The sequence below is a fragment of the Pteropus alecto genome, unplaced genomic scaffold (assembly GCF_000325575.1).
Source record: "Pteropus alecto unplaced genomic scaffold, ASM32557v1 scaffold115, whole genome shotgun sequence".
In the NCBI taxonomy this organism is placed as follows: domain Eukaryota; kingdom Metazoa; phylum Chordata; class Mammalia; order Chiroptera; family Pteropodidae; genus Pteropus; species Pteropus alecto.
The window spans coordinates 1,810,962-1,830,815 of NW_006436814.1; the positions used below are offsets into that span (position 1 = coordinate 1,810,962).

The window sequence follows — 19,854 nt, forward strand, 5'->3', positions numbered from 1 at the left end:
GGGGGAGCAAAAGAGAAAACAAAAATGAGAATGAAGCGAGTATGTGATTTTCACTTTATTAGAAACAAAGTCATTTATCTTTTCTGGCAGAAGCTTGAACCAAAGCAGCAGAGAAAACACAATCAGTATCTTCATGTTTAACCTTTAATCTGACTTGTCTATTTTGTCCTTTCTCCATTTCTTCCAATCTTTTTTACCCTTTTACCCCATGCTATAGACCCCTCCCCCTTTACATTATACTACCAACTAAAAAGTATGACTGAAACCTTTAAGTAGACAAGTGGCGTTCTTTTAAAAGCTACATTACCAAAAACTTGCATTTAATCAAGTTTTAGAAAACAGGATCATAAGTTTTCTAAGTCTTTAATAGAAAAGCCATACTGAAACATGTTTTGACTTTTTTCTTAAATGTCTGTCCTGTCCCCCCAGCCCCTAGAGTACCCAGTTAGAATGACAGACATTCTAAACATGTTAGGGTGGCAGTAGGTTTTTGTTTTTTGTTTTTAAATTGGGAGAATAAGTCCAAAGAAGACTGTAGAAAAAATTTAAAAACCATCTTAGCACTTGAAGGAACTTATCACCCAGGCCAACACCTTTCATTACAGATTGAGGGCCACAAGATAAAACAATCAAGTGCAATTTGTTATCACAGGCAAGAAAACAGGCCAGAAGAGAGAATGCATTCATTTACCTTTACATGAAACATAATTGATGTTCACCTTGTTAACACCAATAAAATTTAAAGTCATTGTCAAAGAAATTTACAACAAACAGCACTATACTAATAAAAGCAAACGTGGTTAGAATGATTTTACTTCTCCCATTTAGGCTTTCCAAATTATTAGAAACAAAATTACGCTGTTTTAAATCAGTGACAGCCAAATTCCCAAGTTTCACAGGTGTTTAAAGAGCTCATAAAATTTGCTCTTATTTCCAAACCAGTCGATCAGCAAATTATGGTTTAACACCATAATTTAATTAAGTTAGGTATGTTATACTGCTACTGCTTGGGGCTTTCTGGTCCAATTCTCAAGGTTTCCCATTTTAAGATTCAGACTGTATACCACATCAGTACGATAAAAGACAATGTAAATGGATTCGTGGTTGTCACATAGCACAATATTCTAGTTTAATCCTTTACCAAACCACCTTTACCAATCCTTTACCAAAAAAATCGACAATATTTTTTTCTTGTTCAACCTAGGTTCTTTTTTATTTTATCCTAGCCCTTTAAGCTCCTAGGAATTTTAGATGTCGAAAACATTCCTTGTGCACGGGACTCAATATTATATGGTTCAATAGGATCCGTTGTGGCTGGCCTTGGACATTTCTTGTTAACTAGTGAGTATCTTTTTCTCTATGTATAAAAACACATCTGTGTGCGCTGAACAATTATTTTCTAGATGGAGTAATATACATAATTATAATTACAGTGGTTGTGCTTTTTGACAGGTAGAATTAGAAGATCATGTGATGTTGGAGTAGGCGGATTCATCTTGGTGACTTTAGGATGCTGGTATGTGTATCATGTATTCAAGATCCATGATTGTAATAGGTTTATCTAATTCCAAAGCACATGCTCTTTTCAGAGCAGTCTACCATTGGGAAATTCCCACCTTATTTTTTTAAAAAAAAACCAGCTTTTTTAAAAAGGACTTTTTTTAATAGAAATTTCTTACAAAATGATTTTACTGGAATGCTCTTACCTGTGTTTTATACCATGTCAAATGAGCAGATGACTGCATGACACTACACATGCCATTAATACCAAGGTGTGGTTCATACTTTGTTTAGGAAGGCTCAACCTTTTACTTCACCCTAATGCTCATTTCAGCCCTGCTTATGGCATCACCTCTGAAAATGTTACTTATGTGTTCACAGCTACTACTACTATAGCATGGATGAATCGCGAATGTATTTTCTTGAGCAAAAAAAAAGCCAGACCCAAGTACATACTATATGGTTCCATTTATGAGGCTCTGCAAGTAAAACTAAGGTGATAGAAATCCTCATTTCATATAAAACATATTTTAATAAACGAATGTGTTCATAGGTATCTTTGACATCAAACCACCATAAGATACAACTCTAAATTAGAATGATTATAATTTAAGTCTTGGGGTACTCAACTGTAAGCATTTTTTAATTTTATTATAAAATTTCAAATGTTTCTATAGGAATTTTACATTAATGACTTACTCGTGTTCTTTTCTTACAAGGTTCCATTGTAGGTATAATTATGCAAAGCTAAGAATACAGGAAAGAATTGCCAGAGAAGGAATTAAAAATAAGATTTTATATGAAAGTACCCACCTAGATCCTGAAAGAAAACAAACCAACGGTGACAGCAGCAACTGAGCAGAGTCTTGTGTATAGAAAACCCCAGAACACCTCCCTGACGTAACTCAAGTCAGTGCGAGCAAAGCTGAGATCAACTCTGTCAAACGTTGTATGTACCGTAAGAAGGCTTTCAATCCAGCAAATAAAGTATGTGTAAGTTGTAGTCTTTTTTTTCAACACTTGTGTGAACACTTACAAACTTATTCTGCCCTGCGGCATCTCCTGCCACTGGGGCGTATAGTGGACTTGTCACGCTTAAAATAACCTAGTTCAGCATGCTTAGAAAAGTCTCCTTGTAATTATAAGTAGTGAGTATAGAAGACAGCACTACAAGAAATAAAATCTCTCCCCATTGCTTTTAAAAACTCAACTTATGTTACTGTACCCTGTTAAAAAAATGAGGGAAACCTTCTTGGTTTAAGCCAATGCTAATATAAGACTTAAAACTAATGGACTGTATCATTTTGCAGTTAAGGTAAAGGTTGTTTTTAACTGCTCTTAATTTTTTGAAAGCATACAGTTTGTTTTTAATAGAATTTATGTACATGCATACAAAATTTTTTTAAAACTTGTTTAGCACAAAAGAAAAAGAACTGCAGGATTAACTACATACATATAGTATTATCCTGATGCAAACAGACATTTATAACTCAATCAGCTACCATAATTTAAAAAATCCAACTAAGTCCACGGCAACTTATTTATTCAGGAAAAAAACTCTCCCTTTCCAAAGCAATGAAATTGTTTAGTTTGTTTTAGTATCAACATTACAAAATATGAACTAGAAGCCTTCCTGGCTAAGAAATTATAAATATGAAAAAAGACACCAGGGGACAAGATTGTGGCATCACTACGGGTCCTGTTACGTGATCATCATGGTGAGCTAAAGCAGTTAGGGCAAGAAAGAGATGTCCTAAAACTTGCTCCAGTTCAGCTCACCAGAGAAATAGCATTTTCCCTCCCATGCCCACCTTCCTGTGGCTGTCCTGAGGGCTAGGGTGCGTAAGCTATGCGGTTTACCAAATGCCGTAACTACTAGTGAATGACTTTGTCGAGCATGTGTTCTAAGAGATTTTTCTTGATCATAATCACCTGGCAGCCACCAGAAGACTTGGACGCTGATTAGGGAAGGAAAGGTTATTAGGAAAATGCAGTTTACAAGAACATCTGCTCACTCTTACCGACACACAGCGAAGTTAAGTACAGTCTGTTACTCAGACTGATCATGACCAAAATAATTATGTTAAACATTCTGTGATGTGACAGTCACTCATGTTAAGAGGCAGCACGGCACGAGTACTAATCAAATCTGATATTTAACCAGCTATTTGTGCAGGCCACTTATGTTTTCTCAGCTTTGGTTTACAAATGTAACATGTAAAACCAGGCAACTGGATTCAACTGACGAAGTCCCTTCTAGCTCTAACATACTATGATTACTTCTTACCCTGAGTGAGAAACCTCTCTCGGCTGATAAAAATTTCCAAGGCCTTCACCAGCAACAAGGTTTCATTTTCACAGCAGAATGACTTCCTAAATTGGGGACCTGGATGAAAACAAAGTATGACACATTTAGTTGGATTACTTTTTAAATGTCATTTCCTAAATTTACATGATCATTAACACTTTGTATTTCCTCAACTAGTAAGATGCTACAAAATGTACTAATTAATTACTGGGCTGTGTCACCTACGGCAAGGCCCTTATGGCACTGCTACTGGACCCTTCCGTAGGCTTCCACGTCTTGACACTTGCACTCCTGGTCTCTCCAGTCCAATCCATTTCCACTCCACCGTCCAACTCCACTTACCAACCAGCTGTTTCCAGTGCTCGCCCGCCCATGATGCAAATTCCTGCCTCTGCTCAGGCTTTTTCATTCGGCTGTGAACGTCCTTCTCCTACATCCTGTAACATTTTTATTCCCTGGCTCACCTCTGGGAATTAGAATCACCTTCTCGTTTAGGTTCCCACACTACTGTTCCATCTGTTACAGTAGTTGGCACTCTCATTGGTCACCGACTTGTGCTACAAATAGAGCCTAAGTTTCTTGTCAAGAACCCTGCCAGTTTTTACAATGGCAACCAAATGTCCGGCACCAAACTCCAAACACGTGTTAAACTGAATTACTAAATGTTCATTAGCAAGCAGACAAAGTCCAGATTCCTTCTCATCCAAACACACTTTTCAGATTTTAAACTTAAGGAGTAACCTACCTTCCATGCCCACTTGGAACCTCCAGCTGGATGAACTGCTTCCTTCATTGTCCCATTAATTCCGAAATTCACACTAGGTGATATAGCAGTAGGTACCAGCTAAGTAGCTGATTAAAATAGAATTGTGGTCATTAGTAGTTTTAAAAACTTTGTGGCTCATCTATCATATCTACTTTGTTGAATCCCTCCAGAGCTCTATCTCCCCCTTCCCTCACCCCTCCCCTCTGTTCTTCCTTGAATACTTGCTTTTACATTTCAGTTAAAGGACCTCAGGGCATTAAAATTAACTACAAGCCTTTCTCTGGACTTGTGATTTATACTGACCAAGTTGGGCAACAAGAAATTTTGGCTATCCCTAGTACCATTATTTGATTTGCAAGCATCTCTTTTAAGTCTACGTACCTCTACTCCATCGCTGGTTTCCCTTTGCTTCGATTATATAATGCGAGGAGGTCTATATAATAAATTCAGGATTCCTGTTTTTGCACTTTGCAGCAAAGAGCTAGGAATCAAATAGGGTTTGAATCCTTCTATTCCTAGATAAAAATGTTGGCGGATGGGGGTCAAGGTACCCCTTTAAAAGTCATGTTAATATATAAACTACATTATGCTTTGGGTAAGCAGCAAACCTTAATGAGGAAAGTAGAAAAATTAAAACGATTGCTATAATTGGTTTTTAATGGTCCTCTAGAATACTTTTGGAAGCATTTTAAAATAAGATCCAGTGGTCATCAAATCGGGTTAGTATAATATACCAATATCCTCTATTACCCAAATACTGGTATCTTACACTTATTTTGTGCATTAAGTTCCACCTTTAAATTTTCTCTTAATGTGTTGGCCAATAACAGTCTTTTCAACCACTGCATCTGCCTTCCTGTTTACTTCCTAGAGTAAGGACAGGATGACTCCTTCCCCCCAAGTACTATCTTGAGAAAGCTATCAGTGACACTATGAGCAAGCACTAATTTTAAGAGGCTTCTACTGTTCACTTTACAAGTTTAGATCAACTTAACAGGCGATTATCTTATCCGTTTCACCTTTTTTCTAGGAATAACTTCCATTATGTCTCACCCTTAGGGGATAAAAGTATAAACAGTCTGCAAGTACTGGTTTCTTAAAGGATGCTTCCACTGAAACGTTTCCTCCCCTTGGACTGTGAGGACAAGTCATGTGAAATGAAACATGTTTTACCATCTAAATCCAAAGTTTATTTTGGAAACTTTTTCTAATTTTATGGGTTATTTTTTTCCTCAAATGAAGTTATGATTTTTTTACCTTTTACTTTGAAACCGAGTTGTCTGCTCTCCAGAAGCCATTAGACTGTTTTTAGTTGACAGAGTAGGGCTCATTTCATTGAGCAAACCCTGACAGCTTCGTTTCAAACCAGTATAGCACCCAGGTCCTCTCATTTCACTAAAATACATAGTTCTGGAGTACATAGTGGGAAAAATTAATTTCGTCTAAACTTATCGAGTTTTAGACTTCAGGGCAACAGGAAACTACATGCTCTGGACTGGCACTGAGCCGAGCTCACGCTGAGCTTTCTTATACCTTCTATTTACAATTTAAATGTTCTTCCTAGTTGATTTTATGTACTGATGTGAATTTTTATCACTTCACTAACCAAAAGGATCTCTTTTTTTCCCAAAACCTTACAATCTGACAAAAAAGGTTCATGCAGAAAGATTTGGGGAAACTAAGGACATAGGTATTCTAATTTTTTTCTCATATTAGAATCTGCATTTAAACTCTGCCAGTAGGGAAGACATTAAAACAAATGTCTTGCAAAAAGTTAAACAAGAATTTAAACCATTAGAATAAAGATCTAAGCTTGAAAGGACTCAGCTCCTATTCAAGAAGACCGCCTATCAGCTTAGATACACCAAATACTAAAGGTATACAAATTAGAAAACCTTTTTTTCCCCCCGTTGTATAACCTATCCATCTGGATACCAAATTTCTCCCATTCCCATCTCTTTAAAATAAGGGAGGTTTTATTTAACGTGATCCTAGAAGCCCAACGTAACAAACGTTAAATGTACAAGCAGCAGTTAACGCGGAATACCTATTCGAGTCACTGGAACACACTTAGTTGGGCCCTTTTACTCTTCCACACAGCACATTCACATGGACAGACTAAGGAAAAGGAGATGAAATTTAAATCAGCACTTTTTTTTTTTGCTTTATTACTTTTCAAAATAAATAGTAAAGTTGGAACCTTCTACTGTACTTGACCGTGACTCCCATGTTCCCATCTCCCTTAACTGAGACACAAAATACCTTCAAGAACTAGCCTGTTGCCATTCAAATAAGCCCCATTGTTCTGAATTATTGATTTTACATCCCTCTGTATGCCTTAACACTTTAAAACTTTTATGCCACGTGAGTTAGATGTCTATACTGGCCAACTCACTGTTCTTAGCGGTTTTTACTCAAAATTTTGGGGGGGGGTAGTAACTTGTGGCAATGTTTCTCAATTGCTTGACGAGCATAAAATATTTTACTGGACAAAACTAGTTTTACTTCAAGATCAGACTGTCAAAGGAATGGCAGGAAAGAGCATGCCACAAACAGTGTTCATCAGTCAGATGTTCTGTTAGTGAGCTCTCTAGGCCGCCGACCCGCTGGACATGCCCACGAGTAGCTGCTGTGCCACTGGGACAGCACTGTGACTTAACAGGGCAATAAGCAATACGGGTCTGAACTGAACCTTTCTGCACACTTCTCTATTTGTCTAGACCGTTATTACCTTGTCACTTATAACAAGTTTCTCATACCCACAGACTCAGCTTTGTTTAAAAGCAAAACCCCTGTTCCTTGTCAAGATGTAAGTTAATGTTGAATCCTGGCATGAAAAAGGAGAAATTATATTTCTAAGCATTAATTAATTACAAATTAAACACATGGTTAAGTTTCTTGTCCCAATAACCCACCTACCAGTGATTACTGACGTTCTCAACTATGTTACTTATAGCATTTGCTCACCTACTAAAACTGCATCTACAGTCATAACTAAAATTGCCAATTAACTGTAAAAGAAAAAAATTATACTGGTTCAGCTATACACATGAACATCACATTCCCAACTGCACAAGATGTTACATTGAGTAATTCCAGATTAACATTATATGATTTTTCCACCTATTTCCTATCTACATCTACTATCCTTTATAGATTAAGTCCCTTGAACAAATTAAACATTCATAACCACCTGTATTTTTAGACAACTGGCCAGGAAGTGAAAGTACATCCTTATTAAATGTAAGTGGCACAATCTGTTAGCCATTCTCACCTACCCAAAGCTCTTATTTTCTGGGCTCCAGCTGTATGCATAGTGCAAACTGAATGTGACCACCAACTAAACATATTTAGCAAAATATAAATCATTCCATATGAAGGTGGGAGTTCAATTTCAAACATACACATAACTTAAAGCTTTGTAATGTTAAGATACTTGGGGATCCTGGTTTTGAAATTTTCCTACTCCAACACATTTGAGCACTGTGGCTCCCTTATAAAATCCTCAAGGGTTTATTTTAAACAAAGTCTGGTTAAAAAGGCAAGTCACCTCAATATGAGTTAGCTAAAATATTTTTACTATTTGTCTTATAAATATGTACCTGTAGTAACAGTACTAGGTCAAAAATTAGGGATCAGAGCAGCCTAAACAAACACTAAACTGGCTAGATCCACACCTGAATATTTTAGTGTAAAAGGTGAAAGAAAATTAAAATCTAAAAATAATCCAAGGAAAGGCTCTCTCCATAGCAGGAGGACATTCAATTTGTTTTTAGGTAAGTTTAGGCAATTAATGATTGGAAGATACTATAGTTTACATAACTAATAAACACAAATTGCTGTCCCTTAAAACAATGTATTGCCAGATCATAATATGCTTTGTTTTTAACTATGACTAAAATGTTATATCTTAAGCCCAGGTTTCCTGAGCCTTGGAAATATGAACAAAGTTTAGACTCGAACCGTTTCAAGAACGTTAGGGAAAAAATGGCTTTAGAAAGAATCATGTTAGTCTATGACCGTGCCTCCCTGAACAAGCGCGATTCCATCTGATCTTGGAAGCTAAGCAGGTTCGGGCCTGGTTAGTACTTGAATAGGAGACCATCTAGGAAGACCAGGTGCTGTTGGCGTAAAAATAAAAAATACGGAATTGTAAGAACATGACAAGGTCCTTGCAATGTGTGAGATCGACTAAGGACTGCTTTGCCTAAAAAAATAAAAAGAATCATGTTCATCTTTCCAGAACATTTCAATTGCTATTCTGGTAGGTTGGAGAGAAGACTGTTGTCTTGCAGGTTCCATCCTTTTTCTTAAAAAAGACATTTTATAGTACATCTAAGAAGAGAATTATGGGAAATGTTTTCCAGAGATATCTTTACGTCTAAACTAATACCAAAAACTAAGATTTGGTCTATGAAAGAAGTTTATGCCTCCCTTAGTATAATAACCTTCATCTGGTTTTGGCGTTTCAAAAACACCAGATATGCTTACAGACTGACGCTCAGACCTTTGTCAAATGTCTATAGCACTAAGTTATTTCAGCATTTTTATTTGTATAGTGGAACCTGCTATAAAAATGATCCTAGGATAAAAAGCAAATGTTTATAAAAAAAAGTCAATCCCCACATCCAAAGCAAATATTAAATACAGAATACAATCTGTCCATGATATGAACTCCCCAGGTAAGTGAAAAACATACTGTTACCTTTCCTAAAGTTTTAATTTTTCAAAGAAAAATGTCTTAAAGTTTTAATACCTTGTTGCTAGTGCTTAGGATTATCTAATGTCGTATTCCTTATTTTCAGACCAGCTCTACCCTAGGTAAATGAGATTATTTTGTGGATATTTAAGGCTTTTTGTCATTTCAATGTCAGATTGATTTGACTCACTTTAAGACTTCTTGCTGTCATTAGGGCCAGAAGCTGGTCCCACCTTCTAGGTCAGAGCCAGATGCCCACTCCACCCCCATCACAAGCTAGGTATGTGTTAACAAGGTGTAACCTAGCAGCACAGAATCTCCTGTACCATGGCAGTTCGGGTTACTTCATCCTTTCCATCTTGCAGCATTCCCGATTATCCTTATGCTGCTTTTCACACTACTGTAGCTGCCCAATCGGATCGAATTCCAGACTTGGGGTGATAGGTGTTAAGTACCTGCAAAACTTTCTAGTGAAAAGGCACAGCAATCTCACTGGTTTTTCTCTAGGTATAGCTGGGACATTTGTTCAGCACTATACCTGGCTGTTTTTATGTGGTGTTTTGCTTGCCAGCGGGGAGGTAGGCAAGGGGAGGGAAAAATGAATCAGGTTTCTCATTCACAGGTCTCACTGTGCCAAACTTGGCATTTAACTTATTTTTCTTCCTTTTGTTTGCTATTTGGTGTACTCCCTCTTTTCAATTTCTAGAATACTGATTATTTTTTTTGTACAAACAGACATTACTATTAGTTCTGATCTTGCGTCTACTCCTTAAAATTTTAACATTTTCCTAGACATTTTATCTTTCTTCCCCAAATTTTCTGGGCTACACAGTTATAATAGTCTACACCAAATAGTGTTATTTGACCATTACTCTCCCACTGCAATTATTAGATAAGAATTCCTTAATAAGCAATTTTAAACCAGAAGGTATGTGCAAAATTTTTTTAAAGACATCCAAACATTCAAGGATATCTAAACACTGATTAGCAATTGTTTGAATTTTGGCCCATGGGTTTAAGTCTAGCAGTCCTAATAATATATACTGACTGAAAAGTAACTCATGCCAGTGATTGCAAGCAGTAAGCTAACTGCTAAAAAGACAAAAGCCCTTGAAACATTACTTTGTATTAAGTATTCTTACACTGACTTTAAGATTAGCCCCTGTTCCATAAATTTCTCAACTGAACCTACACCATCATCTAAAACTCAGCTGCAACTGAGCTTGTAGCAAGAAAATTCCTAGGAGTATAAATAAGTTAAAAATCTGATTTCAAATGACTGAAACAAAAATCTAAGCAATCAAATATAGACATCCTAAACTTACCAGAAGCAACCTAAAACACCAACAAAACACTAGACTGAAGTTTTAGTTCTACAGTTTGACTCCTGATTCCTCACTTCACATTAGTGAGGTTCCTTTAGAAGATTAAGTGTTCTGTGCAAACCCAATAAAATTACAATTAGGGGATCTAATGTTATCACATAGCTACAGTTAAGTTAGCAGTGTTGTGTAGTAGTGATTCAATGACTGGCTTGCATGATGGCTTCTAAAAGCATCTGTTCCCAGAGTTTCATGTATTATATATGTATATAAAATAATCAGTTGAGGACAGCCATTAGCATTTCGTAAAGATGATAAACAGTGTTAAACTTCTCCCAGCCATTACCTTTTCCCCTCATTAAATGTTAAGTCATCTGCGGGGGAGGGGAAGGGAAGAATTCAGCTTTACTTCATAAAGTCAATTGTCAATATACATTTAACATTTAAGTTTTTAAAACCTAAATGTTCCAAATACAGAGTAAAGAATAAGCTGTCCAGAAAGCACACACTTAAAATTTCTCCTCTTGGGAGTTTTATAAAGGGATTTTAAACCTTGATGGCGAGAATCCCAAAACGAGAGTAAAATGAATTCTTTTTATTGCAAACAAACGTCTAAATTAATTTCTCCACCCACTTTCTTTAGAAAGAAAAAGAAATCAGCAGGCTAAGGAGATACCCATTCAAAAACTGACATGATTAAAAATTAAGATATAAATGGGTGACTCACAATTGCATTAGCTTACAAAGATGGTGGAGGAAACTACTACAAGCACACTAGTTATACAGTATCTTGTGGGAGAAGGGCATACAGACAGAGCTAACTTCATATAGATCCCATTAGACAACTGGATTTACAACAAGTTTTTTTTTAATAAGAAATGGGCAAAGCCAGCTTTCTTTTCAGAATCAAAATGCAGAACAAATGGAAAAATTATGGTATTTAACCTTCACAAGTTTGAGCCTCCACAAATAATGCAACCAAGTTTTACATTTTTAACAGCCCTTCTACATACACTCCATCTTCTCTATCTTAGTTCCAAGTTGTATCTTCATTCACTTATGCCAATTCCATTGTTATTTAAAAAGAAAAAGCCTTCCCAGTTATTGCCAGAAACTACTATTTAGCTTACCCCCTCCACTACTCAGCAAACTACAGAGAGGATGGAGTGCAATACGAGCAGTACAGAGTCTTATGCAATTCATGAGGACCGCTCAGTCCTTACATGAATCTGGTTGCTAACATTTCTATTATATTGTGACAATGACTCCCGACTGTTATCTCTGTGAGAAATGGGGGGAGTAAATTCTTAATAAAAGACACCAGGTACAAAGCAACATTTTACTTTTGTTGTGATAAAAAAAAAGTCACATTTTACAGATAAAATGTAGAACCCTGAAATACTGACACATTCTCTTATCGTGCACAATGCTGAGGTTCTCTTACGATTCACTTTAAAACTGCAATTAAAAATGTACAAAAAAGAAAAGAAAAAAAATCAACCCACAAAGCTTCTAAAAAAGGAACCCGCAGGCACTTCCTCTTGTGGAATGTTTAAAAAGTTAGCCTACTAAAGAAAACAGTCGACTTCTTGTGAAGGTTTTGGAGAAATATGTATCAGTTCGTTTTATTTGGGTATTCAATAATATCCTTGGTGATAATGCTGACTCCATGGCTTCTGACCCCAGAATTGCTGTAAGAGAAAATTTTTTTTTTAAAGAAAAAACATCAATAAGCCACTCAAACTGCTTTTAGGAAATGACAATGAATCTAATTCAGAGTAATTGCTGGAAACAAATTTATACCTGTCATACCTCTGATTTCTATCAAACCAGATTCAGTTAGTATTAATAACCCATTATTATCAATAAACACATTACAACAAAAGGAAACACACCAGGACTTGGTTAGTTTACACAATTAATACTAGTCATAAAAAGAAACATGTATTAAATAACGTTACTTTATTAAAAAAAAATATAGTAAGTTACAGCGAACTCCAACCTATTATGCCTTCAAAAAATAAGATTATGGCTACAACTGCAACACAATTCACAGTGCCCTGTTAGCATTTACAAACACTTCAATCCCTGGATAAAAATCTTTTTGAAAACTGATTCTCTTGAACTCAAAAAACAATGTATATAAGCACATAAGACATTACTTACACCCTGCTGCCACTGGTTGTAGCCCTGAGATTGATTTTTGTAGCCACGATTGTTTCCTCGTCCTCTGAAGTTCTAAAAAAAAAAAAAAAAGGGAAAAAAAAAGATGATTAAAAAAAATCTTTAAGAACTCAGAGTGCAACTTCTTACGTTTGGACATGGGAGGGATGAAGAACAGCACAGAAATGGATAGCTGGTACTTACTGCACCTGCAAAATCAAAATTAGGTGGACTCGTTTTACTACTATCATTCATTTTTTCTTACATCAATGCAGACACAGTTCATATGGTTCTGGGGTTATGCAACATCTTTCGGATTTGTTTATACAGATAACTACTGCCTGCATCCTTCCTGCAGGGATGGTGAATCATTACCTGGTTGTAGTTCCCTCTGTTGGGCATGCCACCTCTGCTGTAGTTCCCTCTGTTTGAGTAGCCACCTCGGCTGGGAAAGACAGGGCCCCGAGGGTATGGATAGCCAATTCCACCACTTCCGCCTCCGCCACCACCTCTCTGTGGCATGTTGCCCCTCCTATTATATCCACCACGATTCCCAGGAGCTGAAAATGAGACATTTAATTCAGTGTTTTGTGCCACTTTTACAGATGCTACTTAGAGGGTTCTTCTGGACTGTTCCTTCATTTTAGGAGGAAAAAGAACATTTAAAGACAAAAATGTTTAACTGCTCACATAACGTAGGTGTGTATACTACCAAATCACATTAAGATTTTAAACTAGTTACTAGGGCAGCTAAGATCAATAAGGATTAAATTTCCTTATGACATACAGATCCAAATTAGAAGACTGCTACTTATTTCAATGTTGGAACTACACAGAACTCAAAATTAACTTGCCTCCACCTCTGAAATTTCCACCTCGCATGTTGAATCCACCACGTCCTCTATGGCCACCGCCTCTGTTAAACTGGTTCTTGCCACTCTTATTTTTATTGCTCTTCTTTGAGCCAGTGTTTTGTTTCTTTTCTGGTGGAAGCGCCTTTTTGCTTTCTTCCTTATACTGCTCCAAAAGTTTTTGGGCTTCCTCCTTCTGAAGTTCAACATAGGTTATTTCATCAAAGCACTCAGCTACCTCTGGCAGTGTAAAGTTTCCTACAAGGAATAAAGTCAGATTAACATAAACCACCAAATTCATAGTCCTTAAGCCTATAATTCTTGAATGGCTTTAAGTGTTTCAACACACACTACAATATCTACTGCTGGTTTAGGAACACATTTTCCTTAAAAGTAGAAAGCCAAAAACACTTTTTTACAAAGAGTTAATGTAACTCCTGAAACAATATTACTACCGAAAAATGTTAAATTTACATATAAAAGTCATACAAAGAGATTTAACATAACAGAATTCAGTTCCATGCCTTTCATTTTGAGGACAGCGTGTTCTGGCAGGTCTTTTCCCTCTACTTCTGCTTTCTTCTGTGTCCTTTGCTTATAATCTTCATCCTTTGGGCAAACTACAACAGCTTTTCGTTGAAAGCCTGCAAACAGGCACATTTTTCTTCTCTGGGCAGCAGCAGATACATTTGTCTTTAAAAAAAAAAAAAAAAAGTTTATTATAAATTCTACACCAAATCCAATTAGGTTACTTTTTCGTCTTCAAAGATACAGCTTACCTGATCCAGAATAAAATTTCGCTTCTTACGGGCAGCAATCTCAATAAACTTCCCAAGACACTGTGGGGCTCGCTGCAACAGTGTATTCAGTTTTCCAGTATCAGCCATTTGCTTCTTGAAACCTGCCACCTATTTTTTAAAAATTAAAAATTTCCTTTAAACTTTTGATTCTCAAGCTAAACTTTATATCACAGCTTGTATCTATATAGAAAGCTGGCACACTTAAATTTAAATATTGCTTTTTCCTACTACTGCTACCAAAAAAAGTCACTATCATGTAAGATGTGCTATTCAATTTTTTTAAGCTTCTGGATGTTGCAAGAGTTCAAAAAATTCTTTGGCAAAGACAACGAAGCCTAGCCTTGGGAAGCCAGTTTATCTTACAGATAAAGAGCCCACACCCAAGTGATCAATTTAATTTGTCCAAATTCCTACCCCTAAGATACTATCAAAATGGATATAAGAACAAGAAAAAAGGGTTACTTAGAATAATTTCTAGTCTTTTTAAAATGCTGACATCATGCCCTGAACATTTTACTTACCATCATTTTATCCATTATGGTATTTGTTCCAAGAATGTTGTATTTACCAGGATTTTCCGCGGCATGTTTAGTAACCCAGGTAGTTTTTCCAGCTCCTGGCAAGCCGATCATCATAACAACCTACAATGGAAAGAAACGTTATTTCACTGATCATTAGTCGTCACATAAAAATTTTAAAAATATCTTCATACTCAATAACCCACTTTAAGTATCAAAATTTTCACAGCCCTATAACGAGGTAATTTGTGGAAAGGGAGAAGATAGGTACTGAGAGAAAAATCACCAAGCAACAGGAATGGCTCAAAAAGGAAACAGATGAATCATTTAGCTCTTCTAAATGTAATTTTTGCCAAGCTATAGCAATGCTTTATGCTTTTTTAAAAAATCACTTACTTCACAATCTTTCTTCTCTTCAGGCCCCTTTGGACCTCTAACTCGGTCCTCTAAGGGGACATTCTGGATAAAAGTATAGTCTTCAGGAATTGGAAAATATGGCTTTTCCTTCTGACCAAAATTAAATTCAACAGCGCAGTTGTGGCAGAGAACATGCTGAGAGAGTGGCCGTCCAGCAAGAACCTCCTTACTGATTTTGAAGGCAACGCCAAGATCTTGTCCATTCTTTGCATAGGAGAGTTCTACTTCATCACTTTCAAAGTTCTGTTAAGGGGCGGGAAGGGCGGGGGGGTGTTAAATTTAAAAAATTAGGCCTTCTAAAACACTTTAAAATTTAAATTAGGAGTGAAGCTTATCCTGTAGAAGGCATGTGTTTGTTAAGTTTTAACAGCTTTCTATTGGTTATAAACGATGAAACACCTATAACCAGCAGCAGAAACAATACTGTCTTAGCAGACTAGATTTCCAGGTCAATGCAGTGTTAAACAATTTTCAATCAAAAGGAGTTAATAATGAATTCCAACACCGATATATCTTTAAAGAGTCTCTAAGCTTATAACTTGCCATTTATAAAAATTTAGCTATGACTTACAGCAAAACATGTTATCACATCATTTTCATCAAACTTCTCTCCATAATCTTCAGTCTCACAGTTGCATGTTTTTATTCCTTTTAGAGAATACCCATAAGAAAATTCTTCTTCACCTAAGAAAATAATTAACTACCATGAAGTCACTTTTTCAAACAGTCCAATGGCCCACATATTTTAATATTCAAGATATAAGCTTCAAAAGATGACTAACCTAATGTTTTTCCACTGACATCGACTCTATACTAGGTATTCAATTAACGAGAGCCAGATGAATTATGTAACTTAGTTGACGAACTGTGTAACATGGGTTACATTCTACCTTAACCACTGGTCATAAAATAAGTTAACCACAAAGGAATAAAACCTAAAATTGAGCCTGTGCCTGCTATTATTCATCACGTTTAAAATATTAACAGAATGGACAAAAACAAGCAAAAGGTTTGGAATGCCTTCTACTCTACCTACTGAAATCAGCCCTGAAAACTCACGAGCACACAGTACTCAAATGGAAACTTTACCAAGCAACATTCCACTTGTCGTTAGAGACCACCCAATCCGAACTTCATGTATGTCAATATCTTTTGTATATAAATGCCTCACTGGGATCTTCTCTGTAACCTGAAAGTCAAATCATAAATGATTAAAAATTTTAATCCAATAGATAAATCCAGGAACTCTGGCTTATTTCATTTGGGCCTTGGGCTACTAATATAAAGACACACAAGAACCCAAAAAAAACTGATGTAGGGGCTTACTGAATTGAAATTAAAAAGGTTTAAGTACTAGGTTGATTCACATTTAAAAGAACAGCTAATGTTTAAAATTTACATATCCTCTATACCCAACCTAAACCAATTAAAGTAATAAACATTCAGCATTTTTTTCTCTGGAACAAAACCAGAAGTTTAAATTTTTAAACCCTTAGTGGGTTTTCTCACATCTCACACATACACACATACACACACACACAGCACCCTTAATAAAAAAAAAAGGGGGGGGAGTCTGACTCTATTACACAAATTCTGATATAACGAGTTCAACTATTACAAAAGGTTTCCAAGCCCCTTTTCTAATCCACAGAAACTTCAAAAACAGAAAAGTTCCACCAACATTACACTCACAAAAAATATACATAAATCACAAAATTCTATTTACCTTCATTTCAAAACAGACTTTGCCCTTTGATACACCGTAAGATGCCCTTCCTCCAGCCCAAAGAAAAGCAAAACTCTCCATAGTAAGGGAAGAAGCACTGAGGCGATCTCTTGATATTTTAAAATGCAGATCACAATTATCTGTAAGTATATCAAACACCACATTATTTCTTTTGACATCCAATGTAAATGTGTCTGCTATATAGACAAATCTTGGTTATTAACTTTTTGCATATTTCTAAATGCAGCACAGAACATTTTTAGATCATGCTGTTCTAAATTTTCAGTCTAAGCCCCACTCCCACCAAGTCACTCTTGCCAAATTATGAACTAAAGGGTAAACTACCTAGAGAACCAAGACACACCAAAGCTTAACGTGTATTTTAAGAATATAAAATAATCAAGACAATGTGACATTTAATACATACCTGCTCTGCTCTTTACCTTGATTTAGAGGCAAGCAGTAGAGGATAGCAGGAAATCAAAGTGAAGCATGCCAGAACCAGGTAGATTTTACCAGTGCCACAATAAAACTGAAGGGAGGCCATGACCAAATATTTTTAAGTAGGAGTATGAGCTGTTGATCCTAACTTTGTAATTTTAAAACACTAGGGGCTCTAGATCCTAAATTCTTTTCTAAAACTTGTGAAGAAAGCAACCTCAAACTACAAAGCACCAACATGGTTGTCTAACACTGAAACTAATACAGCACTTTAGGACCTCTTTCTCCAGGCTTGCCTGTCACTCAAAAACAATTGGGGGATTACCCATTTCCGGGATTATCCAAATCCAAACGTCTTTAACCTTTGGGTCACTGGCTCATTAGCATGTACTTTCTCAGAGTTCTCACTTATGAGCTAAAGTTAGAAAGCTGTTTTAAGTTTTGACTGATGAGAGAAAATTAAATCTAGTTTGGAATTCCCTTCAGCTTTGCTCTTAAAATTCCTATCATTAACAAAATTTTCAACCTCATAAATTGTGTTTAAACCCAACATTGTGCTTAAATTGATATTCCTAAGTGATCAGCTAAAAGCCTGTCTACAACAGTATAGCGCCTATTACTTTTCTTGAATCGTTGCTTCAGTATCTCGCCAATACCTAAGTCTTTATTTTTAAGCAACCAAATTTAATAAAACTTCCAAATCAACTACTTTTCCACGTACAACTTTTCTTTTACGACTCCACTATCTCAACTACCTGTAAAGGATACTCAATAAGAAATCAAGAGTTTTACACTTACATATCTGAATAAAAATTGGTATTCAAAAACATGAAAATCTAAGCTTCAACTCCCTAGGATCTACACAGGGCAGGTTGACACCTTACTATACCCTCTTACTTTCCAAGCAATTACTTCTACCCTTCGTTCTGTTTATCACCAAAAGAACTGCCCATTCTGATCAAATACTACACCAACAAAACTTCTTTGTAATAAAATAATTACAAATCTGACAGCCACGGCCCATTTAGAGGTTTGCAATACTTCCTCATATTCAATTGCAACCCAACTGGGTAAAGTAGCAGTATTTACAGCGCTGCCATTGATACCATTCGCTGCTGAAGAAAGCTAGTGGCCCAGTGATAGCCCACTGCTGCTGCCCCAGGTCTTTGGAAGAAATCAACTTATGTTAAAGCAGCAGCTACTGAACTGGAATTGAGAACAAAAGAGCAGTTATTGAGAAAGTAATATTACAGTCTTTTAGAATAGGGAATATACTTGTGTGCTAATGGGAAAAGTCATTAATAATTATTTAACTAACCCAAATAGCTCACTTAATATAATTTCACACACACACAAAGTTACTTTATAGAAGCAGCCCATAAGGACAAGGTATAGGTAGTATTACACGTTTCCGTTAGCTAGCTAGTCCAAAATTGGCATTAACTTTACATTCCTACGAAGATCTTTCAAGTCATATAAAAACATTACCAAATTGCTAGAGCCTGTAAAATTATCAATACAACTGATGCTGCACTAAACATTAGGCTATCGGAATCTACGTCATCTTCCTGCCTTTAAAAACCCATTTCTGCTCAACTTTCTGCACTTAAATTCAACGTACTATATTGTCTTCTAACATTTTGGAACCAAAAATTACCACATTCGATAATTGGGGGAAGAAGAGGAGAAGCAGCGTCACTTACAAGTATCAAGACAAACCACTGTGTCATCGAAGTGTTCATCTTCTTCTTCAACAGGTGGCTGGGGAGATTTGGCTCTGAAAGACAATATTGTCTCCTGATACAGCGCTTCCCACCAAAGAATAAAGAATGGGTGACAAGAAAAACTAGATGAGCATCTTCTACCTGCTATACTTGTTCTCCTCAATGTACTCAAAATATCCACGGCCATGATCTTCGCGAGGTCGTTTAACACCCCTCTTTTTATCTCCGCCTTTCTGCTCTGTTTTGCCGTCTCCTATAACACACAACACCCCTATTTAGGAAGCCAGGCCGCGACACAACAGGAAAAAACCCTTTTGTTTCCAGGCGCAAAAGAGCTCGACCTTTCCCTGTTCCTTTCTGCAAAGCGTTTTCAATCGACTAATCAAATGAGACTTTCAAACAATCGGCTTGGAATGGCAACAGAGTTAGGTGACGCAGTCTAAAGACATTACAAATTTTGCCAATCTATGCGGAAGATTCGAGAAAGCTAATGAAAAATAGCGCCGCCAGGCCGAGCCCACGTGCATCCTAAAGAGAGTTCAGGAAGAGGGGAGGGGCCGAGCCCGGCCCGCGCTCCCTGCCCTCCCCTCCCCCACCCCGGGCCCGCGCTCCCCGCGGC

At 36.7% G+C, this 19,854-nt stretch overlaps 2 protein-coding genes and 1 pseudogene across 2 annotated transcripts in view; 2 read left to right on the forward strand and 1 right to left on the reverse strand.

Moving 5' to 3' along the window:
* The window catches only part of LOC102886326 (cytochrome c oxidase assembly protein COX20, mitochondrial), a 5,511-nt gene extending 3,008 nt beyond the window's left edge, over positions 1-2,503 (forward strand). Inside the window, exons 2-4 of the mRNA XM_015591266.1 lie at positions 1,227-1,341; positions 1,453-1,516; positions 2,220-2,503. Coding sequence (XP_015446752.1) covers positions 1,227-1,341; positions 1,453-1,516; positions 2,220-2,358 — 318 coding nt within the window. The 3' untranslated portion in view covers positions 2,359-2,503. The remainder of the gene's footprint in view (positions 1-1,226; positions 1,342-1,452; positions 1,517-2,219) is intronic.
* A 6,082-nt stretch (positions 2,504-8,585) lies between these two features.
* On the forward strand, positions 8,586-8,704 carry LOC112481754 (annotated as a pseudogene).
* Positions 8,705-11,175: 2,471 nt separating this feature from the next.
* The window catches only part of HNRNPU (heterogeneous nuclear ribonucleoprotein U), a 10,058-nt gene continuing 1,379 nt past the window's right edge, over positions 11,176-19,854 (reverse strand). Inside the window, exons 2-14 of the mRNA XM_025048507.1 lie at positions 19,377-19,510; positions 19,215-19,288; positions 17,071-17,210; positions 16,434-16,533; positions 15,916-16,028; positions 15,324-15,587; positions 14,931-15,050; positions 14,389-14,517; positions 14,134-14,302; positions 13,613-13,867; positions 13,134-13,318; positions 12,762-12,833; positions 11,176-12,286 (exon numbers count right to left, since the gene is read on the reverse strand). Coding sequence (XP_024904275.1) covers positions 12,233-12,286; positions 12,762-12,833; positions 13,134-13,318; positions 13,613-13,867; positions 14,134-14,302; positions 14,389-14,517; positions 14,931-15,050; positions 15,324-15,587; positions 15,916-16,028; positions 16,434-16,533; positions 17,071-17,210; positions 19,215-19,288; positions 19,377-19,510 — 1,809 coding nt within the window. The 3' untranslated portion in view covers positions 11,176-12,232. The remainder of the gene's footprint in view (positions 12,287-12,761; positions 12,834-13,133; positions 13,319-13,612; positions 13,868-14,133; positions 14,303-14,388; positions 14,518-14,930; positions 15,051-15,323; positions 15,588-15,915; positions 16,029-16,433; positions 16,534-17,070; positions 17,211-19,214; positions 19,289-19,376; positions 19,511-19,854) is intronic.